The 26,923-nt window shown below is 40.0% G+C and overlaps 2 protein-coding genes across 4 annotated transcripts in view; both read left to right on the top strand.

Moving 5' to 3' along the window:
* Positions 1-78: 78 nt before the first annotated feature.
* On the top strand, positions 79-10,070 carry r3hdm4 (R3H domain containing 4). The gene is made up of 8 exons (XM_019875413.1): positions 79-582; positions 1,933-2,090; positions 3,645-3,769; positions 3,978-4,095; positions 4,910-4,995; positions 7,088-7,173; positions 7,654-7,709; positions 8,058-10,070. The coding sequence occupies exons 1-8, from the start codon at positions 542-544 to the stop codon at positions 8,159-8,161; spliced, it is 774 nt and encodes a 257-aa protein (XP_019730972.1). The 5' UTR covers positions 79-541; the 3' UTR covers positions 8,162-10,070.
* Positions 10,071-12,446: 2,376 nt separating this feature from the next.
* arid3a (AT-rich interactive domain 3A) overlaps positions 12,447-26,923 on the top strand; it is a 54,591-nt gene continuing 40,114 nt past the window's right edge. For 2 of the 3 annotated variants that reach the window (XM_019875338.1, XM_019875336.1), the window contains exon 1: positions 12,447-12,786. The gene's annotated coding sequence lies outside the window, so the exon portion shown is untranslated. Of the gene's footprint in view, positions 12,787-16,486; positions 16,862-26,923 lie in introns of those variants that run through there. The other variant, XM_019875337.1, reaches the window with a different exon arrangement.

Here is a 26,923-nt window from a genome sequence, read left to right as displayed (position 1 = left end):
GCGCTGGAAAGGCTCCAACAGGCCCGCGACCCTCGTGAGGATAAGAATTTAAAAAAACTGGATGGATGGGCTAAACCAGGGGTAGGGAACTCCGGTTCCTCGAGAGTCATATCCTGCCTGTAGATCTCCCTAACCCTGGACTCAACAATGAAATTAAGTGGTGCAGAACATTAATGGCTGGATAAATTCTATAAACAAAGAATAACTACAAATTTAATTGAGGTGTTTAGTTATTGACAAAATAACTATCGCTAAATATCATTATTCAAAGTTACTGTACGTTTCCAAATTTCTTCGGACCCCAAATCTATGACTGGAGTGAGCTACTTTCTCGTCTTCGATCTCTGTAGGGGGCGGGACGGGCTAGTTATTTTTGTTGTTGGTGCCTTCAGTACAAGCTAGGTAGCACCTGCTAACATTTGAGCTTTCGCACCACTTCTAACTTCTGGCCACTGTTTAACCTTTGTTTTGACCACATAATATAGTCACATTTATTTGGCCAACTTTGTTAAAATACCTGAAATAGGCCCTTCGCCATAAGATGGTCGTTTTGACAAAACACAATGAAGATCAGGATTATATGTGAGTGAAAATGACGTGTCTCGCTCATGAGCCACTCCGCTAATGTCCTTTTAAATGGACGTTTGTTCCCGTTCGCGACTGTACAGAATATGAGCTGCACTGACGTTTCGCTTATTGTGTCCATAGATCTTTCAAAATTATTGTTAATAATTGAGTTCCCGTGTGATTGTTTAGAGCATCCTGCTTGAAGCGTTAAACAGTGAAAAATAAATCTACGTTAAGGTTTACATGTTTTTTTGAATTAAAACCCTTAATATAAAATCAAACAAATAAAAATATATATGCATGTTCACTGAAACAATCTGCTGTCTATTTTAAACTCAAACGATAAACATTGCATCAGCCGCTGCAGTACTACTGACCTACATTCGCTAGACACTTCATTGGGTACACCTGGACACGCAAATACGATCCGATGCAAGATCTACAATTGCACACAGATGATAATAATCTGCCCTTAAAATCATAATAAAACTCATCTTTGATTGACACCCACCTAACCCCCCCCCCCATTTATAATTTACTTGACCAAAAATGAGCTGCACCACAATAAAAGACAATTTTGTAACCTAACCCATCTGTCAATCAAAACTCAGCCCATTTGTTTTTGTGAAAGAAGTATTCGTACAGGTCTTCCATTGGAAATGACTAGATAGTGTGTCTATATCATTTTAATGACTTAGCAATCATACCAGTAAAAGTGGATGATTAAAATTCAGTCTAGGAATTTTTTAAAGCTGATTTTCAGCCCCCGCCCGTTTTTCCCCAGCTGCAATTAGCATCAACTCCGACAGAAATACATTTTTTTCCACAGATAAAATAAAAAGTCCTTCTTTGTGGAAATATGTCCCTTTTGTAATATACATGTATTTCTCAATAAATTTTAATGTTCCAACAATTTTAACAAAAAGAATAGTCGAACTGCCTTGGCTGGTCCCGATGAAACTCAACTCAACTTTGACTTAATTACTTTTCTTTTTTAATTTATGGAGCACTTAAAAAAACAGTAGCTGAAACAAAGGATTGTACATTAAAAAAACTGTGTTGAGAGACTAAATCACTAAAGCATAAAACAACTAATATATGAACTATTCCTTTCATTTTACTCTGCACTGATCATCATTTTACTAGAAGTATACCTCTTTAAAAAACTAAAAAAAAAGTCAATGACATTTCAACGCTCATGCAGAACCTCTATTGTCTTTTGAACACTTATCGTTGTTGACTGGGGAAGTAATCAAAACCCAAAGTTAAGTGTGTGTCGCAGCACAACATAAATGTCATAAACTCAGAATGAGATTGATTTTTGTTTCCCCTTCATAATCAAATATGTTTTTATTGTGTTGGCAGCCTGATTGAGGAGCGTAAATGCACCTCTCTGCCCAACTCTCCAGCCAGGCGAGCGTGTCCCAGCAAAAAGAAGCAGTTCTATATCAACCAAGCCATCCGCAACTCTGACCTCACACCACGAGCCAAAGGCAAAAAGAGTCTGCGCCGACAGGAAAACAGTAAGCTCCTCACCGACAACACAAGTGATGCTAAAAAGTCCAATTCAACTCGACTTGCACTTATTAGAGCAAAGACCTCAAGACATACAGTAAACAGTCATTAAAATGTCCTTCGCAAAGTAATGGACAAATAGATTACTTTATCCTTATGCCTTGTTTGATTTACTAATCTTTGAGTTTGTTCATTGCACTTAATCCTCACAAGGATCGCGGGTATCACACACACATCACAAATATCTTGTCGCAATGAGCTCTTTCAGAAAACTAGTTGATTATGCATTTATTTAATGCTTCGCATATTTGCCCATCATAGAGGAAGGAAGATTCACCTGGGGGGGAAAAAGTCGAATGGAAATGTATAGTCATATCTCGTATGCTTGATAAACTTGTTCAGCTCGATTTTCATGTCAAGACTCATGTGCTGAACTAATGACAAATTGTTGTGGGGTGTGAGACAGTTCAACAGAGAACCATTGTAATTACATTTGCCAAAACATTTGCACCCATAAATAAATGAGAAAGAGTTTTTTTGATGTGCACAAGTGATGCAATGAAGTGACGGTTGAACAACTACTCAGCCCCGCCACCCCCCCATTTGCATGTTCCCTTGCCTGCATGGGTTTTCTCTGGGTACTCAGGTTTCCTCCCACATTCCAAAAACATGCATGACAGGTTAGAGGAACACTCAAAATTGTCCAGAGGTGTGACTGAGTGTGAATGGTTGTTTGTCTATGTGTGCCCTGCGATTGGCTGGCAATCAGTTCAGGGCGTAACCTGCCTACTGCCCAAAGAAGGCTTTGATAGGCTCCAGCACCCCCCGCAACACTTGTGAGGATTAGCGGATTAGAAGATGGATGGATGGATGAACAAGTATTTGTGATTAATTCTGATCGTGAGAAATGTACCAAAGCAATTGAATAACTGTAAATGACAATTGCATCAGTTGTTTCCAGTAGAGTGCTGTAACTTTTTGCATCAACTTTGACCTCAACAAGTCCTTTGCTTTTCCAATTACGACCATAATGATCAACTTGAAATTAAACTAGAACTAGTTTACTAGGCCCAGGTTTTATTCAAAAAACGGGACACAGATTTTATTACAAAAAAAAATTCAATATTGCTGTTTGACATTTTAGCGTCATGTACTGTTTGAACATTAACACCGTGCTAAAATCTAGGAAGACAAAAACGACTTAAAAAATGATTCAGCTAAAGTGTAGCACATAAAAGTTGGAGTCACAAGGTACAATTTTATGTAAGCAGTTAATAATTGATATCAAAAAAGAGCTGAAGTTGGAAATTACTAAATCAGACAAAAAAAACCTCATTGATCACATTTGCATTAACACAGAAAAAGTGGTCCCCCCAAAAAAAGCAAGTGATTTGGATAAAAATGGCCACCATCAAGCCCATGGTGTTTATCTATTTGATGGCAAAATTTCAGTGTCTGAGTACCTTGCGATAAAATTAAAATTTATTGATTGTGAACAAGCTGTAATTATTCTCTACATTTCAACTCTTTCCATATTAAAAAAAAAAAAAAAAAAAAAAAAGCACGTTATCTAGCCAATCTTCTTGAGAGGGACGACGAGTGTCCCAAAGATGAACTGGAAGTTTGCAGTAGTCCGGCAATCCCGTCTATCTTCACGGAGGCCTGGACCAATGACGACTACATTGAGGTCGGTACACAAACGTACATCTTTTCATGACATCATTGAACTGTGAGGATTGGAGCTTCCTCTCAGACTCTGAATTGTGGTCTGTTTGCTTCTCAGCTCAAGTTTACTTTGCTAGCCTGTTGGATTGTGTCGAATGGGTTTTCCACCTACTGCTGCTGGATCAGATGAGTTTGTGTCAAATTTGTAAACTCACTTCTTGTTCTCTCAGCCATGGAGTGACTTCATGAATTGCTCCGGAGAAGAGCAAGAGAGACTTTTGTCCCTGCTGGAGCAGGGCATGGCCAAGAAGAAACTTGCCAGTTGTCTCCTTAAAGACCAGATGAATGGTAATTCACGTTCAAGGTCACCTTCAAGGTTTCTTTTGGCTCTTGAGTTTCTTGTTGACGTGTCATCCATATAATAAGAATATTTCTTGCAGCTTGATGCAATGATTTCTTTGCATTTATATATCTCTTTATTTTTAAGAAAATGTTTCTTCTCAATTGCCATGCTTTGTCTCATAATGCCAAATGTGAAATCTTCATCTCAGATTTCTGCCCTATTAAGCACATTGGTTTTAAACTGGTTGGAGGAGGAATAAAGCAGATTTTTCAATCCATTCACTTGTAAATTGCCTACAGATTTTCACCCTCCCCCCACCAAATAACAACAACTTGGAATACAGCATTTTTGTACTGCCTAAGCTACTACTGCGAGCAAAATGTCAACAACAGGCACACTGTTCAAACATCACAATGAAAGATTTGAACGTAGCCCTGCTTCAGTAAACCCTCCAACGCTGTTGAGTCTGACCGAAGCAGTGCCCTTTACTGATATGCGCAATTCTCAAAAATGTCCGTTCTCAATGGCATGCCATTTTCTAGTGTGTAGTTGTGACGGGGCCGGCCCGCTGGTCGATGAGTTTAAAAAAAACAACTTATGAGTACAGAGTCAACTAAGTAATAAACTGCTTGAAAAATGACTTTTATGAGTTTATATTCATCTAAATATGAAAATGCTTGAAGAAAACGACATATGTGTATGAAACCTGAAAGTTTGTCGTCATCAAGTAAAACAAAATGTTGACGTCAAATAACCACTCACTAATTGATTCAGTGTTGTGGCTGTGTTTGAAAGACTTAACTGTTTGTCTTTTCACAGTAAATCCCGCCTTCACAGCTCAGGAATGTTTCCAGAGAATCGACCGGAGACTGCGAGTAACTCTTCGACGAAAACAAATCCCTCTGGTGAGTGTGCTCTTTGAAAAGCATTTCTCCCAAGTTCATTTCCATCTTTTCTCTTAGCATTGTGAACAATAGTTGCTCACGTTTAAAAAGTGACCAAAGCTCAAATTCCTCATATCAACTTTTATGGCGACCACTGCTTATTCCAGTGGTGCTTAAGCTTGTTAGAGGTACCGAATCCAACCAGTTGATATGCACATTCCCTGAACCCTTAGTGAAAAAAAAAATCTGATTCAAGAAGTGTCCCTTCAATTTTGCCGGTGCGAGACGAGAGTTGCTCAACTTGGCATGACAAATCATGCAGATAGGATGCTGAGTCCCATCACGTTCCGGGATGCATGTGAATCCATCTGGTACATGTTCGTCCGACCATTTTGGTTTTTTTTTTGCTCGACATAGTTAGCCTGGGCGGCCCGATGATCCAGTGGTTAGCGCGTCGACCTCACAGTGCAGAGGTTGTCGGTTCAATCCCGCCTCCGGCCTCCCTGTGTGGAGTTTGCATGTTCTCCCGAGGCCTGCGTGGGTTTTCTCCGGGTACTCCGGTTTCCTCCTACATTCCAAAAACATGCATGGCATTCTGATTGAACACTCAAAATTGTCCCGAGGTGTGAATGTGAGTGCGGATGGTTCGTCTCAGTGTGCCCTGCGATTGGCTGGCAACCGGTTCAGGGTGTCCCCCGCCGACTGCCCGAAGACGACGGGGATAGGTTCCAGCACACTTCGCGACCCTTGTGAGGATAAAGCGGATCGGAAAATGGATGAATGGATAGTTAGCCTGTATTAAAACATTCAAAAAAAAAAAAAATCACATGACATACTATCACGACAGTCACGTGGTGAGTACTGAGCGAACTAAATTTCCCGCAGCACTGATTGTAATGTGATCAACTGCAACCAGTGATGGCCAAGCGAGTGTGTCATAACTAAATGACATGTTGAGTCGGCTGTGTCTTAACCTCCATGGCAGAGGCTCCGTCGAACCCTTGATGTTCGATCGAACCCAGGTTAAGAACCACTGGCTTACTCTGTACACGAGGCAAACAAGAAACCACAAAATGAAGAAAGAATTTGCAGTTCACAGGTGCCAGGGTTGATCGACTTCATGCAAAACAGATGTGAGGCAGTCGTTAAATGACTAGCATGAATGGACTGCCACGACTGGCAATACCGAGCCCGCTAAAAAGATAACGTAGTCCTAAAACAGTTGGTCAACTGTCACGCATTCACTCCAGGAGTGCTATTTTGTAGGTCGCTAAACTTAATATTGTATGACCAGTGAATGAAAGTTAAACTGCTGGAGGCGTAACTTTGCACATGACACTAAATTACGATGTCCACAAACACGTATGTGTGCGTTGAAACTTAGTTTTACCACCAGATATTTTAGTTGTTATTTTACGCATTGTTTCTTGTTATCCTCTATCGATTGAATGTTTTTTAATTTGAGCTTTAATCAACTTGTTTTACTTCATTTAACCTTTTCGGGGACAGCGGTTTCTAGAGTGGACAGCTATTCACGTTTTCTCTGATATTAATGAATCGTAATGTTACAGTTGTGCATCAACCACTACAATGAACCCTGATGTGTGTTGCCATCCACTGCCATTATTTTTTTTTTCTTCATGCCTAAATACTAATAAAAACACTTGAGAAAAAAAATCCTTATTATTCTTATTATTTGTGCATGGAAGGGTTAAATATCATAAAAGTAAATTGCCAACGTTGACGGATATGGAATATTTAGATCGTGAAACGTTTTTCAGCCATGAAAATGCGTTTATTGTACTTCATCTTTATACTGACTGGTTTATTTGACTTTTTTCATAGTTGCGTTGACCTCTTACTAAAGGTTAAATATTAAACGTTCAAATCAAATGTCCAAAATTCAGCCTTTTTGATCAAACAGGTGCTCGAGCATGTTATGAGACCAAGCTCCAAAAGTACAGACTTGTAATGTGAATGTGCTTTCATGGGAGTCAATAACCAACATAGAGCCTGTTGCTCTGAAAAAAGTCTTTTAGTATTTTAACTGGAACAAAGACAGTCTGTTGCTTCTCCTCTCATCTCTCCTTGTTGTTTTACGTTCCCCTCACAGGGAACGCTGGAAGTGCTTGAAGAAAACCTTCTGAGCTTCTTCCTCACTCAACCTCATTCAGTTTACACAACCAACCTCTCCAGCAGGTATCTATCTTTTCCTGTGCTGCTTTGGGGGGTAAAATCTGTGTGTGGGTGTGTGAACATATTGTATTCCATAAAATTATTTTTCGTTGCTAGTGAACAATATTTTTTCACCCTCGAAATAAGTCAGATAAAACATTAAACTTGAACGTAAGCTTGTGATCTCAAGTCAGTTTTTTTCGTGTCTTGTTCAAATTTGAGCTAATTTCAGAATTGGCAACATTATTAGTGGTCTGTAAGCGCGACATACATAAAGATGCATTGTATTGTATATTGTAAAAAAAAAAGCCTCTTTTAGTGGACTTGTGGATTTATAGTAGTGTGCACTTTAGAGATTACAAAACCTTGCTGTTTATTTAAGTGAGGTCTCTGCAACAAGTGTGCGTGTGAGTGTGCGCTGCTCAAATCACATCAGATTGCAGTTGATTGCTTGGTCGTACAAATGATTCACCCAAGATGTGGATTTTCTTGTTTGTGGCTCAGCTTTGAAAGGCTGCTGCTCCATGCGGTCTGCCAGTACATGGACCTCGTCTCCTCAAGTGAGTGTGACTTCATAATCTTTCCCCCTACAGTGGATATAAAAAGTCTACACCCCCCAGTTCAAATGTCAGATTTTTGTGATATTAAAAAAGAAAAAATGAGAGCAAGATAAATCTTTTTTTTTTTTTTCCAAACCTCTAGTCGAAACATATGGAACTTTTTTTGGGGCGGGGCTTGATTCCAAATAGCATGTTTGGCACAAATACAAAACTGCTCAACAACAAAACAACACCGTGATGAAACACTACAAAAAGCAGTCATGTTCACAAATAAACAGACTAAAGATACTTTTCCATATGGACAAGGACAATGAACCCTAAAACATGTTTTCCCTGTTGGTCTCTCAGGCAATGACTTGAATGGGTCTCGTCAGACTGAAGTGGTGAACAAACAGGAGGACTTCCTGCCTCCCGCACTTCTGCTGTCGGCCTATTTGGACCAAAGGTGCTGAGAAGAGGCCCTCACTCACCAGCCTGGCCTTAAAGGAAGCAGGAGCCCTGCGAAACGTCTGTGCAACAATACCCTCGGCGAGGCTGACCCAGGTCAGAAAAATGTCTGTACAACGGTACCATCTGCAAGGCTGAGCCTGTTTAGAAAGATAACTTTGGGCTTCTGACTGGCCTGTTGAGTAACTTCAAAATGTCTGTCTATCAACACACAAAATCTTACACCTCATCACTTAACATGATACATAGCAGTTTGGATGCGAAATCATCAACATGTACTGCCGTAATTAAGTACAATGCACCTCATGTGTCTGAAAGGGAAGTTATTTGTGATGTGAATATTTTGCCCCTCGACAAAACTACAGTTCATCTGTTGCCAACGCACCATTTTCTTGACATGCCGAAATCAAATCACATTTTTATTACATTTTGGAGCCTGTTCACGTTCTGTTGTGTACATAACAGGACTTTGTGCAGTTTCCATCTTCATATTTGACACATTACTTTTTTAAGTTTATTATTTAACTTGTTGATATAAAAATTACACTAATTACTCCACTTGGGTAATGAAATACATGAAAAAATCAAAATGACACCTAGTTGGATACATTTTGGTCAGCCATGATTTAATAGTAATATTATCTCTACTTTTGTGCATTTACTTGGGAATTATGTATACAGTGGTAAATACTTTTCGGACCTTGTCATGCTTGATCATGACCAGTCATAGGTTTTAATTGAAAAAATGATTCTAAATGTGAACAGTGACCCGATGTTATAATAACGTAAAATTTAAAAAAAAATGTTCTGTTGTGTGGCGGTGAAAATTAAAGGTGCTTGAATGACTAGCAAGTAGGATTAAAGTACTGTAGTTAGTGCATGAATATTGATTATGGAAATGTTGCACTCATGTTGTAGGTAATGAAGTGTCTGTAACTTGGTTGGACCAACTATAAAAAAAAAAAAGTTGTGCATATCTGTAATCTGTGTATCAATACACTGAACAGGTACATAAATACCTGGGAAGATATAGTTTCTTGAAATTGGAGAAAATTCTGTTCAGCGTTAACTTGTTTGCAGTTGTCCAGATTGTTTCATTTATCACATGAATTGGTATTAATGTTTCAGTTGAGCTGCATCAAAATGTCTGAGTTTAGGATAATAGTCATGCACAGTTGCCCTAGGCATGCAGTGACGCCCTACGTGTTATGTACATTTAGCCTGGGCGTCTAGGGCCATTCATTATTTGCAGATGCAAATGACTTTTGAAGGCTCTTGGTAACATACGAAAAGTACTTGTTTCAACGGTGTACTGAATGTACATGAAACTTCTTCATACAAAATTAACATGATAATTTCTGATGAGGATAGAATTTGAAAAAGCACTTCTGCCTTAGGAAAGCAAAAGCTATTTCTGCGTTTTGTACTTGACTAGACATTCGTAACACATACAGGTTATTTATAAGAGAATGAAGTCGCACATTCATCGTGTCTTCTTTGAACAAAGCTTGAGCTGTTGGCCTTTGTTGCCAACAACCAAAGTTTGTATGTAATCTAATTTCTCAGGCTTGTGTGATTTTTGTCACTGAATGTCATGATGCAATTTCACCTTTTCTGTACAACACTCACTCTTCAAGATGAGAATGGATCCATCTTTATTTGCCATCATATTCAATCAGTCATACTGTAAATACTAATTGTGTGCCAACATTTAGACTAGAGCAGCCTTTAAGTGTTATCGGTTTACACACAAGATTCTGTACATATTTGTATGTGCTATGGTGCTTGTTTAGAACTATCGTTGCCACTGTTACTATTGCAACGTTGTCTTTTTGTCTTTTAACAATGTGCATGAGAAAGCTGAAAGCCATGTCTGATTTGACAGTTGAATAAACATACTTCAAGTGCACCATCCTCCGCTCTGTCGCACAGTCGTTTTACCTTACATGGGAATGAATGTTCTGCGGGCGGTTATTTTTACTTTGTCCACTAGGCGTCACTAGTGTATATAGAATCACGAAACGGGCTACTTCGTCCTTGTGGAAATACATTTGAACATTTATTTAAAACTTATTGCAGTGTTGTTTTTATTTTCACTAATAATGCCACTTCGGGCCGAGTAGTACGCAAACATTATTAATAAACTTCTATGCTGCAATACAGCACGAGTAGGCCCAACGAGAAAAGAATGAGTGATGCACGAGTAGCCTCCTGGACCCTACTCGTACCACCAGAATGTCCACTAGGAGTTTTGCCTCACACGTTACATGTAAGACACAGTCGCTCTACTATTCTACTGAATTGTTTTATAAAAGCAAACAATTTGATATCTATTTGGTCTATGTACTCATACGCTTTTTGTCAACTACATGTTACGAGTGAGTCAAAACTGCACTACGCCGTGTTCCAAATGATTATGCAAATGATGTTTTCCTCAGGTTTTTATAATAGTCTATGCAAAGACGACTCAGCATCAGCATAATTTTCAAGTGATCAACTGTTACAGACTCATTTTAAATCTTTTTGAACAAACCTCCCAATGATAACAGTATTTTTTTTAAGGAATTAAAACATTGTTCTTGTTAAAATGCACTGTTCCACATTATGCACAAGTAGTGTTTGGAGACATTTTATAGGTTGCGAAAAATTGTAAAGTAGTCATTTGTTGAATTTGCAGCATTAGGAGGTTGTATTTTGCGGAAATCAAATGCTATTTCAATCAAAATCATCGTAACAGGTCAAGTTACATTTTACAATTGGACCTCTTATTTGATAGCAACTTTGCAAGTCTTGCGTCCATTGAACTTGTGAGTTTTTGGACAGCTTTTCTACTTGAGTTTATTTCCAGGATATCAGAATAGTCTCCCGAAGCTGCTTTTTGGATGTCAATATGTGCGTAGTATCCATACTGTAGACATAGATATTTATACATATAATTGATGGAACACACCTGCATGCCTATAAAATCTATTGCACATATGAAAACAAAAACAAAAAAACATTTTAAAAAAATGAAATTGATAGAATACAATGTAGTCACAAGTTGTTAAAGTCATTAGTATCTCATTTATGTCATTTTTAACTGTCTGCCTTGTAAATTACAACCGTGGATACTAAATTACTGCATACAGTAAATATGAGTGTAAAGGTTGATATTTTTCAGGATGGAACATTTTGAATGTTACAGAGGCATACAGAGTTTCCAGACGCAACATATTGGGTAAGAAATGCGAACTATAACCACCTCACACTCTTGCAATACGTTACTCCGTAAACAAATACAGTGCAGTTCAGTCTCTGGCTCGCTCAAGTCATGTCTACCGATTCACTTTTGGCAATTTGTCAAAATTATTGTGTAATTTACCGAAAGCTGTTTGCAATGTTCTTTTATATATTTAAATGTCATTAAATCTGTTCCTGTTTACACAAAAGATAAACAGTGAGATGTTTTGCATTTTGTTCCCAATCTGTAATGAATGTCAAATGACGGTTTATACCCAACTATGATTTTAATAAAGAACCTAAATAATGTGCAAAAACTCAAAATCCTCTTTTGCTCTTGTCATAATTACTACAGGCACATTTCAAATGGGACGTTACATGGTAAGATTAGCAGTAATTGGCTTGAACTCTGAACAGAATAAGCATCGTGGACATATTTATTGAACAAATATTGATTTGTCATTCTGGTGAAGTTTTTTTTTTTCTGTGTCATCATATCTTGGGGTCTAAAGATTTAAAAAATAGCCACATAGTATGTTCATATGCAGAGTTTACACTGTAATATTTTTCATATAGTGAAGAATGAAATGACATACTCTGTTGATACACAGTAGGTATACTTGCACAAGTTATACGCAATATTACCAAAGTTCTTCCTGATAATGTTTGTGTTCAGTTTGACTGAGGCGTATTTGTTTACAGTACTGTGCAGTATTATATTGTGGTTGTGGTTAGTTTGCAGTGCTGCAGAGCTGCACTGCATCATCTTGAGAGATGTTCCTGATGGTTTGGTTACTTGTGCAAGACAGACATAATTCCAAAAATGAAATTGAACCGTCGCCCCCGCCCTCGTGCCCCCCACGTCACTTGAATCGACTTTTAATGTTTATCTTGATTTATTTTCATGAATCTAAGTGAGAGTAATGACCATATGGAGGTGGAGCACTCCCCCTTCTGCCACCGGTGCATTTAGCAGCGATACGCCCCCCCTCCAAGGGGGTGGGGGTGATGACTGAGGGGTTGGCCCCTGCTGATTCAGAGGTTAGGAATTTGCATTTGATTGCTGTTTGTCAACCAATGGCCTGAGTGTGCAAGCCGGAGACTATTCCACAAGCCTACGTGCGTCTATGCGTGTGGATGTGTGTGCGCGTGTGTATCCACGATCTGGGCTCACATCGACACCCAATCTCTGAAAACACAATTACACGCCAAAGCTGAAGGTCGCGGTAGATACCATGCAGTCACATGCAACGAGTTTACTTGTAACAGATAAACACGGGAGCCGTCGCTCTTCTTTTTGTTTGCGGGGCTTTTTTTACCCCCTGTGTGTCATTTAGGGGAGTCAGGGAAAATCAGGAATGCTTCTTCCGGTCCCAAAGAGTGAAAAAAACGAGCGGAAGTCGTAGTGGTAAGTTTAATATTTTCCTCCCCGTGTTTAATACCGTTATATTAATGCAGTAGTGTGTGTGTTTCCGGAGCGCCTCGCTATGTTTGTGACTCTTTTTTTGCTCGCTGAATGTATATTTTCATCGATACGTTATCAGACGGCTTGATCGATAATCAATCGCCTGGGCGGCGGATGGAGCCACTGCCATATGTCACCTCGCCATGAAGATTTCCACCTACGCCGAATGTCGCACTATTTAATGCAAAAAAGAAAGTAGCGTGAAAGGCGTTTTGAACCTGGGTCGCTGTGTTCAAATTTTCAAAGAAATATGGCTTATCACCGATTAAGCTGTCATCTCTGTGTTATTTACGCTCAGTCAAGATCGTCAAGCATTGCCAGCAAATATTTCCCAAGCCCTATTCCCTTGGTTTAACATCTAAATTGTTCTGTCAGTGTGCAACCACAGATTGGCTCCAACAGTTTTAACAATCCGATTATTAACAGAATTATCCGGTAAACTAAAGGCTGAATAACGGATAAACAAACTGCTCATTGTAGCGGATTCGATGGTAAAAGGGCTCATTAAGGTGTTTTCGCGTTGAGTTTTGTCATGGCAGCTTGCTGGCTCGGATGAAAACGCACCAATTGAGAGTTGCTGACTTTTACAAACGTTGTGTGCCATAAAATTGTGTAACCTAAATCCCCCCCTGCTGCTTGATATAAAAGACGGCTCATGTGGCAACGGCAATACTTTATCTTTAGAGTTACTATAATGAGAGGATAACACTAGACATTTTTTAACCCAGGAAAATGCAACCCCGAAGTTTAGTAATTAGCCCCAGCTCACAACTGTTCATTCTTCCTTGATGGACAGAAATTATTTAGTATGGGTCTGACTCTTGATAGAATTATCAGAAGTTATCAAGAATTACTGTAGTAATGTCAAGTGAATAGCACTGATGTCATTTTGGGTTTTATGTCAATACAATACAATACTACCATACAATACATGCTGATTTATATCGCGCTTTCACAACAGCGGCAGCTGTGACAAAGCGCTTAACCATTTCACAACAGCGGCAGCTGTAACAAAGCGCTTAATCAAACACTTAACATAAAGGAAAATAATAAACACAACACACAACGTAAATCACGAACATAAAGTAAAATAATGAACATAACGTAAAACACGGACAGTTGTGCCTTCCTAACCACTTTTCCCTCATACGCTTGGTTGTTTAAAGCAGTTTGAGATGAAAGAGGAGAGAACCAAAGTGCCCTTTCAATGCTGAATGATGCCTGAATATTAAACTCATGGTCAGTGAACCCTGGTTTGATCTAGTCTAAATGCTCTCCACCAAAATGTGCACAAGTCTGCAAAAGCGCTCCAAAACTGTCGTGGTTGTGTAAAGTTTAAAGTCGTAGTTCAAAAAGTCAGTTACACATTCAGGGGTGAGATTAATGACAAGTTGAGTCAAAACATCCACCCGACAAGTCCAACATAATAGAAGAAAAGAGATCCCTTTACTGCATCCGTGGGGTTGACACACCCGATACATTTGCTTGTGCGATGGATGATACAGGATTTCTGAAGACCTGGAAAACTAGAAATGACTTTTTGTGGTGGATGCCACTGGGCAATGCTCCTATTGTTTACTTGCCATAAAAGTTTGACAAAACAAACAAGTTTCCAATAGGTATGTCAGTTCCATTGAAACTAAATGATACTGACTCTGGGGTGGGGACGAGGGTCATATCTACATTAACATTGAAGAAAAGATTTTTGGGCCAAGGTCATGTCTTTAGTATTGTTACACAAAAATTGTATTTGATTGTAGGAAAAGTGTGATTTATGTTCTGTGTTGGCGGACAGACGACTGTGGATGACTGTAAAGATTCAAGTTTTAAAAGCAAGCCACTTGTTAGACTGGCTGGCATTTGTTTTGTGAGTAGTGTGACACTTTTTCAGTGTGAGTGGTGGTGGGGGCACAGGAAACTGGTCTCGTGCAGATATTTGTCTCTGCCCTTAAAAGTATAAACACTTAACAGCCTTCTTGTCTGATGTACTTGTAAATACTAGTCCTTAACCAGCAGTATTTGCCAACCTTTCCTGTGCCCCTTGCAAACTGCTAATATGTTGTCGGACCCCCACGTTAAAGTAATGTATCGTACAATGTATTGGATTGAAAATGACCAAAATCATCTGCGTCTTGGGTGCCCCTTTTCAAGACAATTATGGTGTAATCATTTGGTAACTGACTTCCATTTTGTGTATTTCATTTGACAGGAACACGGTTATGACATATCCTAGGCATGATGAAACTAAAAATTTTAGACATACAGTTTGTGCCACAAATAATAAAGTCAGAACGAGCGGTGAAAAAAAAGGGGAGGGGGGGCTCCACCATTGTCACGATTAAACATTTACCAACAAATGTACACACAGTGCATATCTTACATATCTCACACCCCCACCGGTGTCCAATCACCTTCCAGGCTTGCCTTGAAGTTGCTACTGTCAATCTGTTTGGTCCAATCTGGCATATGGTTGCGTTCCTGTTGGCACCAGCAAATTCTTGGAGCTTCCGTATAAATCTAACAAATCTAATGCGTTTTATAAAACTAGGTAGCTGTAAAGAAGTTTCTGCTTGCCCGTCCCCCTGTACTGTATGGGTGGTTTAGAAAATGGAAGGAGAGAAGGAGGCAATGAGACTTTTGTCATGTGCCATGCAATGGTTGAATGGCTGGCAGGAGCCTTTGACCATCGCAAATGGGTCTTTGATTTAATCTATTGATTGGTTTGGATCATTTCAAGCTTTTAATATTTAACACTGGACCGGATGCCTTCTTACAGCATTAAGTAAAAGCCGGCATTATCCTTTGCAAATGTTTTGACGTAACGGGGAAATATGTTTCATACTGTACCACTTTATTCGTGGTGCACAGAGAGTGAAGTGTTATTTCTGATTAGTTACACTGCTGTGTTCTTTGTGGCGTATATCTGCACACTCTTGTTTGACTTGCTTATTTCCCAGGAGTGCATTTACGTTGCCTTCCTCCTCAATATTTAAAAAGCTCCCTGTGGCCTCTTTTCTTCAAAGCGCACATTTGGATCGGTCCTGCATTGAATCCAATACAGGTCCACCTTCGGAATGAATCTTACACCCCATTCCTTGCCAACTCGGTTCAAGGTATACAGTAGTCTTTGTGGCAGCCATGACACATTTTTTAATCTCAACCGGAGGCTGTTTGAGAAAGCAGCAAGTGTAATATGCAAACATGTTGCTCTGTGAGGCGAATGACTGGCAGATTCGGCTTCTGAATTAGTTGGCGTCTGTGAATAAATGACTCAAAGACATGTGCGGACTAGACAAACTGGTCTGACGCCTGTTTGCTCTCTTATTATCAAACTCTTATCCTTCGCGAGCCTTTACGGACTGCTATGTTGTCACGGCATTCAAATATCCCTTCAAGGTTTGCTTAGGGTGTGGGCCAAAACTTGCTTGAATGTTCCATTAATCACCTTCCTGTGTGTGTCGGACTAGATTGTAATTCAGTGAATGTTGGCCGCACACAGGTATTGTGTGTGTGTGTGTGTTTGTTTGTGTGTGCCCGAAAGAAGACAGAAGCAGCTTGGCAACCTTTCATCTGCTCTTGTGCCAAAAGCTACTTTTCTGAAGGGCCTGTGCAGCACGTGGAGCCTCTGTGTTATCGTGCCAAAAAGCACAAGTTACTTCACTACTTGGGCTGGAGCCACGGGGGAATCCCTGACCGTGACGCAGGCAAAGGAAGGGCCTTGCAGTTCTGGGATGCCCCGCAGTTTTGCAAGTGAGCTGCTAGAACAGTTGTAGGGCTTGTTTTCAATCCGTGCGTGACGCCGGGATCTGCAACAGCCGGAATGTTCCATCTTGTTACTTGTCTGCCTGGATAGTAGCATGCATTCGCATCCTGCAACATGCTCATGCGTCTGTCAAACCTGATGCAATGGCATTTTATAGTATGAAAGACCTGGCACATTGCCCAATATATCAAATCAGTGTTCCTCCGGTTCGAGCAGACTTGTTACGCACTTTGCACAAGAACATCCTTGCATACGGTATGTAATATTTTATTTTATTGCGATTTTTTTTTGGGGCCATACCGGTATGAGAGCATCTGACAAAACCAAGTACGACCTGGTACGACAAGGCGCTTTTTCTCGTACCTGCCCAGCCAATGCCGAATAGGTGATGTAAACCATGGTCTCTTATTTGGGAACAGATTCATTGTCGCTGAGAATTGTTTTAATTACATGGGCATTAATGACTACAACACACATTTCCCAGAATTAAACTGCACAGTCTCCACCTGGCTTCAGTCGTTTGTTTGCTTACTGCCGTCAGTCTCCTCTGAATAAAATGTGTTTCTTTATCACGGACGGCAAATCTTTCAGAGTAGCGATTCATCTGCAAAATGAGTGTACAGTGATCCCTCGCTATTTCGCGGTTCGTTTATTGCGGCTTCAGTGCATCGCGGATTTTTTCAAACATTCATAAAAATTTAAAAAAAAACTTTTTTTTAAATTTTTTTTATTTTTCATACACTTAATTACTTCAAAATTCACTTCTCCATGCATGTATACCGTTAAATTTGGCCATATAAATGTTATATACATGTACCTAAATGGAGGGGGGGAGTGTCGCTACTTCGCGGATTTTCGTTTATCTCGGGTGGTTTTGGTCCCCATTAACCGCGATAAACGAGGGATTACTGTGTAGTGTGTGTGTGTGTGTGTGTGTGTGTGTGTGTGTGTGTGTGTGTGTGTGTGTGTTTTGAAAGAATATGATATGCTGTAACAAGTGTGGAACAAAAGTGCGTGATCACACAACCTATAAGAACAACTAATTGCTAGTTCATTCACTCCATTATGTTCTTTTGTCTCTGTGTGCAGAAAAAAAACAACAGCGTAACTAGGCCGGTGATCATCACTAACCCATTTGGTTCTGGATGTCTCCATGTTGTCAACATAAATCTCTAAGTACGTGCCTTTGTGCAAACAAAAGACTGCACTGTACCAAAAAAAAAAAAAAAAAAGTTCAGTCGCCAGATAAACCCAACAAGTTAATCCAGTTCAGGGTGTTCATGCCATTCCAAAAGAAGTTGAACCCCCCCACCCCCACCTCCCTGCCCCTCTCACACCAGACATTCTATCGTCATAGCGTCTCGAGTAGCTAAAGCAATGTGTCTACCCTGCGAGCTACGACATGCAGGCTGCATTCTAAATCTCTTTTAATGGCAGCAGCCTTTTTAACGCAGGAGTAATTTACATGCCTCTTACTCAGAGCAAACAAATGACATTGTGAAAAAATTGCGGGAACTACGAGCCGTAGTTGTTGTCAACGTTTTGTCTCACAATACATCGAATATTTCAGGTATAATTCTTTTCTTTTTTTTCTTCAAATTGGAACATGATCGATGCTGTGTTGATCAAAAAGTGACGATTACTGAAGAAAAGTGAATAAACAGACACAATTGCCCAACATCAAGTGTCACATTTTCAGTTGTGCCTGCATGTGAACGCCCCCCCGTGTTGCTCCGCTCGAGCTGTCATCCAACGCATTTACGTTTGCTCCCAGAGTGCGACAAAATGAAGCCTATGTTTTGGTTCTCAACAAGGCGCGGTCAATATCTACCATTGCAGCAGTCAACATTAACGGCAGAACATTTCAGTTGAATCGGCAGAACATTTTGTTTCTCATTTATCAGATGATACTCCTTTTGTTTAATGCAACATGAACGGCAGAACTTTTCAGCTGAATCGGCAGAACATTTTGTTTCTCATTTATCAGATGATACTCCTTTTGTTTAATGCAACATGAACGGCAGAACTTTTCAGCTGAATCGGCAGAACGTTTTGTTTCTCATTTATCAGATGACACTCCTTTTGTTTAATGTGCCTCAGGAGCTGATTACAATGTTTGCCTCCTCCCACATTATAAATATTGCATGTATAGATGGGGAGGTGAAATCATTCATTTCAATAGAGCGAAGAGTTGGCGAACTTTTGGAAGGCAGCAGTCAGCGTATACGTTTGTGCAAAACTAAATGTCGACCAAACACTAACATGCTTCATGAGGTACAGCTGCACAATATGAGATACATTCCAGCACGTGTGTATCAAATGGTGCTCATTTGGATTATCATGAATAGTATTATTTTGCTTTTGGTCGCTGAATTTCAATTTATTGAAGTTGGTTCTAATCAGATTATTGATTCAATTCCTTTTTATTGTCATTTCCTTTTCCATTTTACTGCAAATGATGCACGTCAAGTTCACTGTTTAGTCATTATTTACGAGCGCGTTCAAACAAAATTGCTTGCACTGATGTCTTCTGTCATCTTATTTCCCGGCCCTGAAGTGGATCAGGATTATTTTTGCTATAGGCCCATTTAATTTATAGAATAGCCGAGGCTAATCAGATTTGGCTCACTGTGTTGCCGTGAGCTCACTGGAAGAGGTCAGTGGAAAGTGCGTGACCGGCCTGTGCGACACTTCCTCAATGATCTTGTTGTTGGTGCCGCCGAGCTCAATAGAGCCTGTGTTATTGCCATGCGAGGTAATACTGCAAGGAATGTGAGCGAGTGATGCATAATCAAGACCAGCACCACTGACCGACTTCTTGTGTCCATGTTGTTTTTGTCACGATAATAGAGGATCATTAGTCGCTACTGTTTGCCACTTAGTATGCTGTTTTTACATACATACAACTTGCACGATGTGTGGAACCGATGAGTTGGCGTCAGCTTTTCAAACTTGAAGTCGACTATTTGCCGATCAGGTCTTTATGGCATCATGTTTTACAATCGGCCAATTTAGGGAGGGCTTTCGAATTTCTCATCTGCTCCCATCGCCAGACACTAACCGCTTTGCAGTGAACTCTTCGTCATACATCTACACAGGTTAGAGAGCACAAAAATAACATGGTTGTGGTGAGAAGAGCGGTTAGCCTTGCTTTTCTGATCTCTCCACGTCTTCCACTAAGAGGACCGGCGGCAAGAAAAAAAGGCAGCAGCGCAAAGTGAAGCTCCGTCTTCATCGCCAAAACGTTATGTCAAATAATGCACGAGTTACAACTGTGATAGCGAGCTCTATCCGTATCACAGCGCCTATGAACATCGTGACAGTTGTGTCGCTTTACGATTCATGTCATGACCTATATGCTGTAATATTTTACAAAAATGAGACTGGCAGTACGATCCCCTTCAAATTATGCAAGTCTATCCTCAAATACAACAACAGAACAAATGACACAAACGGTGAAGCAGAGAAAAGGCAGAATTTTTGGGGAACCCCCGTCTATGATGTCACGCCCTAGCAGACACTATCCTAATATAGATACAGTAGAACAAGATGAAACTGTCCGATTTGTTGAAAAAAAGCATGCGCAGCACTCCCACTGGGCTTTCTCTGGGTTTCTATGTCCGTCCATTGAAATGTCCTCCCATGAAACTGGTCATTGGCCCCAAACCGGTTTGAGACAGCTGTACTGTATTGAAAAACTATCGACGACATCATCTATTAATCAACTTTGACTCAACGTTCACCACATTGTAGCTGACTATAAAAACGTATTTGAATTGTTCAACCTCAAATTTGCACAGTCAAACACATTTAACAGTGTTGGCATGCATTTTTCATCACATCGTAGAATAATAATAGTTAAAAAAAACACGACATTTGAGTAGGCGCTTTGAGAGAGAGAGAGAGAGAGAGAGAGAGAGAGAGAGAGAGAAACATTTGCCCTTTTTCAGTTTTGTGTGACTTTAGCCAAAGGGAAGAGTTCAAACCTGTAACTTGGAATAAAGTCAATAGGGCATTGTGTACACAACCCACCAGTTATTTGCATTTGGCTTATTATCTTTATAGATATTTCCTCCGACTTCCCCTAACGCTCAAATGTACTTTTTGATTACCTTGGGGCTAGGGCTGTCAAAATTAGTCGATAAATCACATCTACATTGGCTATCAAAATTGTCTACAATTAATTTAATAGTCAAGAAGTCATTTATTCATGTATTTATTTATTTGACGTTTTGTTTGCTGCTCCTGCTGACCCCTGGCCTGTCTGTGACACGCATGCGCAGTAACAGTCATTCGGTTCATCTCCGTTGCAAACAGGAAGCTCTATGGCTAAAGCGGTGCCGTGGCTAACTGGTGTTAGCACAAGAATCCAAAAGTTAGGGCGCATTTCACCAAACATACTTAATGCAACCGTGCCTTTCTTGGCAACACGACGGGGATGCTCGAACATCTAAAAAGGAAGCACGTCGTGGCTGATGCCCGATACCATTTCTGACATTGGGACAGTCATGTGTAGATGCTGGCCTGAGGACACACAGGTTACCTCGTGTGTTTGACAGAAGTGTCAAATCCAGGCCCAGAAAGTAAAAACCCTGCCGGAGTTTGGCTTTAGCCACAGGTGCGTCTACTCACCCGGCAGGCAAACAAGCTCCTGGGAGCTAGCTCGTTTACCTGCCAGTTGAGTAGAAGAACCTGTGGCTAAAGCCAAACGGTGGCAGGGTTTTTACTTTCTGGACCTGTATTTGACACCTCCGGTGTTTGATGTAATGATAAAACTGTTTGGTATGCTAAAAAATTGTAGCGTCTACTATGGATTACAGAAGCATTAGTCCACAGGTGTCAAACTCAAGGCCCGGGGGCCAGATCTGGCCCACCACATCATTTTATGTGGCCCGCGAAAGCAGATCAAACATGTCAACTTTCATGATGCTTTCTAAAATGTCTACCAAAAATTTTCATTCTCATATGTAATAAAGAAGAGAGATATGCTCAACATTTTCTTGTTACCAAACCCCTCATGATAGTAACTTAAACAAGAGTTGAATCAACATTTATTCTTGACTTCTTTACACATGGGTTCAGTCATAACGGCCCTCCAAGGGAAACGGTAACTAAAATGTGGCCCATGACAAAAATGAGTTTGACACCCTTGCATTAGTCAGTGAACTTGCATTTATTAACAACCAAACACAGCTACTGTATGCCCGTTGTTGACATCAAAACAGGAACGGCACACAAGGTCGCTCATGGTCTCTCAAACAAAACGATTTGGGTAAAGGCTGAATCAAAACAACATTTAAAAACCAGTACAGGAGTTTCTTTTAGGTTTCTTTAGCACAGCACAGTGCATTTTCCTAATTTCACAGATTTCATGACTTTTCTACAATTATAAAATGTTTGGTGCCAGAGAGGAGTGAACTATGTTTACAAGTATTTCATTTTGTATTTACTGATAGTTTCATCACATTGGTGCAACTCTCCATAATTTATAAGTTTTGGTTTCATTTTAAAATGCATTGAACATTTACAGCTAAAAATGTTCAAGCCACAGTATCGACATCATTTATAAACATGTCAGGAATTCTGGTACAAGCTGCAAAGTTGAATCAAAGTTGAATATACTATCATCTTAATTCTTTTACTAATTTTTCAATACCTCAAAGGATTCAAGCTGTATGTTAATGATGTTTTATATACTGTAAGAGCAGCTGCCTGTTGGCGCGCTACGCTGCAATTTACAACTGATCAGATTAGTCGACTAGTCGCGACTACAATTGCCTGTTAGTCGACTAGTAGAATGCAGTAATTTTTTTGTGGGAGCCCGACCTGGGAGCTTCATTACACTTCATTCTGCTGACAGATAGACATTGGCTCTTTCACCCAGAGATCCCATCAGCTTTGAGATAATTATATGCGTAAGGAAGGCAATGACAGTATCTGGTGCGATGTATGAAATGCAACACGAGAAGGTGGGAGACCTGGGTATCAGGTGTTAAACTTTTGAAATGTTATGTTTTGCAGTTGCAACAACTCACATGCTCACAGCCTCCATCTTCGTGGATGATAGTTTTAGTTAGGGGTCATGTAGAAACAGTGACAAATTTGATCTCATTCAATACCGTTTTCAGTAATCAGAACCCATTGAGTGCCAGCCATTTTAGAGCATATTGACTTTTTTTTTTTTTTTTTTTTTTTTTAAAGAACCGCAGAGTATTGTGTTCTTGTTGATATATCGAATCAGCTCTCTTCTTTCTTCAGGATAAAATAAATTTGATAGATCTTTTTCAGTTCTTTAGTAATCGGCAGTAGAACTGTAGCCACTTCTCACATAATCCAGAGAAAAATAACTTCTTGTGTCAACAAACGTACTGTAATTAAGCAGAACAGTGACTTTGATGCCAATATTTTTGCTTTCATGACATCTCTAACATCTGAACAAACAACAAAACTCGTCATTGGCACTGACTGTTTAGATTCTAACGCACAACTTTTCTTGGCATTTAATGATGTGACATTTTGAGACCTGTTATCAAAAGTTTGCCTTTTCCATCCCCACATTGCTTTTCTCATATAAACAAGTGGCCAAAACACAATTTTTTTAAATTTATAATCTGATTGTAATTTGATTAGACTGAAACCTGAATGCTGACCACAATGCGGGCTTCTCCCCCCCACCCAGTTACATTGCAATCATCTCAGTGTCTCATCCCATCTCAAGTTCACCTGATTTAATGGAGCTTTGAAAGTGGACATGCCACAGATGTATTCATTGCTCAGCATCTATACACACTGAAACCATTTGTCACAGAAATTTGCTTTATTGGTTTAAAAAAAAAAAAAAAAAGAGAGAGAGACCAAAGAGCCGAAAGCCATCATTCTTCTTTTTTTTTTTTTTTTACATTTTTTATTATTGATCTACTTAAGTATGTCGACATACTGTACCTAATTCTCAACATTCATTTGTAGTAAAGGCTATTCATAAAAGCATCTGTTTACAATTGGATTAGTATGCTGAAATCTTGCTATACAATTCAGTAATTATGACACCCGTCTGTCACAAAGTTTAGGGAAATCGTGTTATATATTTTGAAACTAAGAGCCGGTTATTTTAGAGTGGCAAATGCCAGCAAGCATATTCACGTGCGATGTGAACATATGCACAGTATATTTATGCATGTGAGGAGGTGCAGGTCTCTTTATCTAGTTGGAGTTGGACCCTTGGCTCAGCTTCTTATCACCATGTGCTGTTTGCTTAGACCTTGCAATCTTCTACTCAAATGTGGGTTAAAAAAAAAAAAAAAGAGGATTAGCCCATTAGCTGTCATCGTTCTGCTTCTTTATCCGCGTGGCTCCTCCCTCCCCTCATATAGGAGCCTATCACCTACTACTGTTCTCCAACAGAACTTGAGCCAATTAAGGTGTTACTGATGGCATTGCATGTAGGAGGACTTTTTTCTTTCTTTGTTTTGTTTTTAAATCTCACACATCATACTTTTTGGGCCTGTGTGGTGATACCCGATAAATCTCCAGTATTTTCTCAAAATTGGAACGTGTTCAGTTTGATCTGTTTTCGGTCAAATATCATGAGTCAGATGTAAAATTTAACAAGCTGCACTTCTCTTGGAAGTGTTTTTTTTGCTTGTTTTTTTTTTTTTTAAGGAGAAAGGCAATGGCAAGTCCAATGCGGAATTACCTTCCCAGTTTGTGAATTGAAAAATGAATCAAAATGGGAAATAGTCATAATATTCGGCTTAGGGCTTAACGAATAATTGCCTTTGCAATATAATTGCAAAGGCTGCTATTTGACTGGACTTTGGGAGTGGAGCGGAGGGGTGCAGAGCAAGTAGAGGCATCAACGCTGCGTTGAAAGACTGCCGTGCTGGGTGCGTGAAATTTTCGGTTTCCTGAGACCTTTTGGCGAATATCTGTCACGTTATTTTTCACCTAAAAAAATGTGTGCGCTTGAGCAGTAACCAATCAAAACACATCCTCCAGTCAAATATTTGAAAATAGCAGGCACACCCCCTTAAAGTTATTCGCAGTTACATATTAAAAGGAACACATTCTGTACCATCTAGTTTCATGAATGAAACTGAAGACAGACGAAATGATGTTACTCCCTTTTTTTTTAATCGACAAGGCGCGGCCATCTTTGCCAGCACGGCAGCCAACACTGTTTGCAATGTCTGCTGGTTCTTACCTGTTTTTGAAATCTGAAAATGAGTATGCATAACTGCATGTATGACTACGTTTACATGCAGTTAATATTCGGGTAAAGGTCAAAATTCTGATTTCTGAAAAATTCGGAATAACCCGTTTAGATGTGCGGAGGGAAGTTACTCCCGGATTTGAATCGCCCGATTTAAGCAGGGGCGCACGATCATCGTGATGCAAATAGACGTCATTTCTACTTGTTACTCTCTACCGTCAATTAAACACATTATTTTGCATTCCATGAGTGATTATCTTGAGGTGTGTGTTCTGTTAAGAGAGTTTTCCTCATCGAAAATGCTTGGGGCCTACAATCAAAAATGTTATCCGGTTCAAAATTAACAACTGAGAATCCTCGTGTGTTGTCAACGCCGGCCCACAAATTTTGTGATTGTGACATGAAACAGAATGATAGCCGATTGCGAAGCGACCTGATGCTTGTGCTGTTGCCCAAAACACATAGAGGAGCAATTGGTTGCGTTAATGTCTTTCCCAAGGCTGGGGAGTAGGCTCACGTTTGTTGGCGGAGGGATCGTATGCGTGTGATGTGCTGTGTTGATGTTCTCATTTACACCACACTAGAAAAACAGTAAACACACACGTGCAGATTTTTTTCCCCCTCGTCGTGTGGGATGTCTCACATTTTAAAAATTGGTTCAGATCAAATTTATGTGTGCTTTAAATTCAAATGATCAAGACATGAATAGATCTCAGGCTGTGTTTCTCAAGACCCACCCTGATCCTGCTGTGATTGGTTCATATTATCTGTGGATTGAGAAGGGTGAAGGCCAAGTTGCTTCGAGTGGAGCAGAGCAAGAAGAAAAAGGCAGGCCCTCTATATGGTACAGCTTTCCTGGAGAACTGAAATCATGAAAATTAATCAAATGAATAAAATTTGCCGAGGCACACCCGACAATTTCTTAGGGCACACATTGATGCCGTGACACGCTGGTTGGCATTCGCTGCCCTAAGTATGTCCACCCACCCTCCATGGTATTAAAAATGAGTATAAAATAAAATAATAACATGGTCATAAATCTTAATAATGATAATACATAATAATATATAATGTATGGATGTTTAATTAGGTCTGGCATAACATGGGTAACAAACCGAAATGAACTTCTCTGGCCAATATTTTGTCATTTTCATCCAATCATTAATGTTGGCCCTTTTGATAACATTTTTTTTACGTTCCTTTTGAGGAAGCAGGTCGAACATATATGGTGGCGCAATGTAATTTGCACCATCTTGCATGTGGGAAATCATGAAGGATGAACGGTGGCACGAAACAAAGCGACCACTTCTGCTTCCTCCTGTACAGGAAGGGTTAGAGCTTTAGTTTAGTCACTTCTGTCTATACAAATGACTTATACAGCACATGAGCAGGCGCGATGTTGGGGGAGGAGCGGGTGTCAGAACAATATATTTTAACGTACATTCACATTGCGGTCTGTGTTCAAGTCTCATTCGATGGACACTCACAGGGCTTTAGAGCAGTCAAAAGTGAAGACTTATCCTGTGCACAGTATGGTTTGTCTTTGTGCAGTCCAGTGGGGTTTGCACTTCCATGTTTATTACTTCCAGTAAACCCGTCACTTCAGTCGAGGCAAATGAAGCCCGCCTACGTTGGCCGGTGCCGTCGACCGTGTGACAACTGCAGGCATTCGCCGTTCATTCAAGCTGTAAGAACGCACTGAATCAATATTGAATATCCATAGCCTGCTTGGCTGCATCTGCTCCGTCAGTTGTCACATCCTTTGCCGCAGAGGGCTCTTATTTCCTTGAATCACGTTTCTCGGTCGTGTGACATAGACTCGGGGCTTTATGTTTCATCGAAACTGGCCTAGCTCCTTGGTAGTGTGTAGGAAACTGACGACATGTTGTCTTTCTTGAATCATACTGAAGCTTCTGTGCAGCGAGCTGAACCCCCCCCCCCCAAAAAAAATGCAAAAATGACATTTGACATGGTCACCTACAGCTTTTTTATAATTTTTTTTTTCCTTGGTTCTGAATGTGGAGATGGGATTCGGCTGCTGTCAAGTGCAGAGCTGGAGCTACTCTGTGAGATAGTAGGCTGTTTACCCGCTCCCGCCCCGCGAACAA

Source organism: Hippocampus comes, unplaced genomic scaffold (genome assembly GCF_001891065.2).
Source record: "Hippocampus comes isolate QL1 unplaced genomic scaffold, H_comes_QL1_v1.1 scaffold132, whole genome shotgun sequence".
NCBI lineage: Eukaryota > Metazoa > Chordata > Actinopteri > Syngnathiformes > Syngnathidae > Hippocampus > Hippocampus comes.
The sequence above is the reverse complement of the archived record's forward strand: the minus strand, read 5'-3'. Positions and strand labels throughout refer to the sequence as shown.

What these genes read in the sequence shown, in the direction of transcription:
- r3hdm4 (XM_019875413.1), top strand. Translation starts at nt 542, where the DNA reads ATGGTCGTTTTGACAAAACACAATGAAGATCAGGATTATAT. An exon ending in GACGAAAACAAATCCCTCTG is followed by an intron (nt 4,996 to 7,087) that starts GTGAGTGTGCTC and finishes TTCCCCTCACAG; the next exon opens with GGAACGCTGGAAGTGCTTGA. An exon ending in ACAACCAACCTCTCCAGCAG is followed by an intron (nt 7,174 to 7,653) that starts GTATCTATCTTT and finishes TTTGTGGCTCAG; the next exon opens with CTTTGAAAGGCTGCTGCTCC.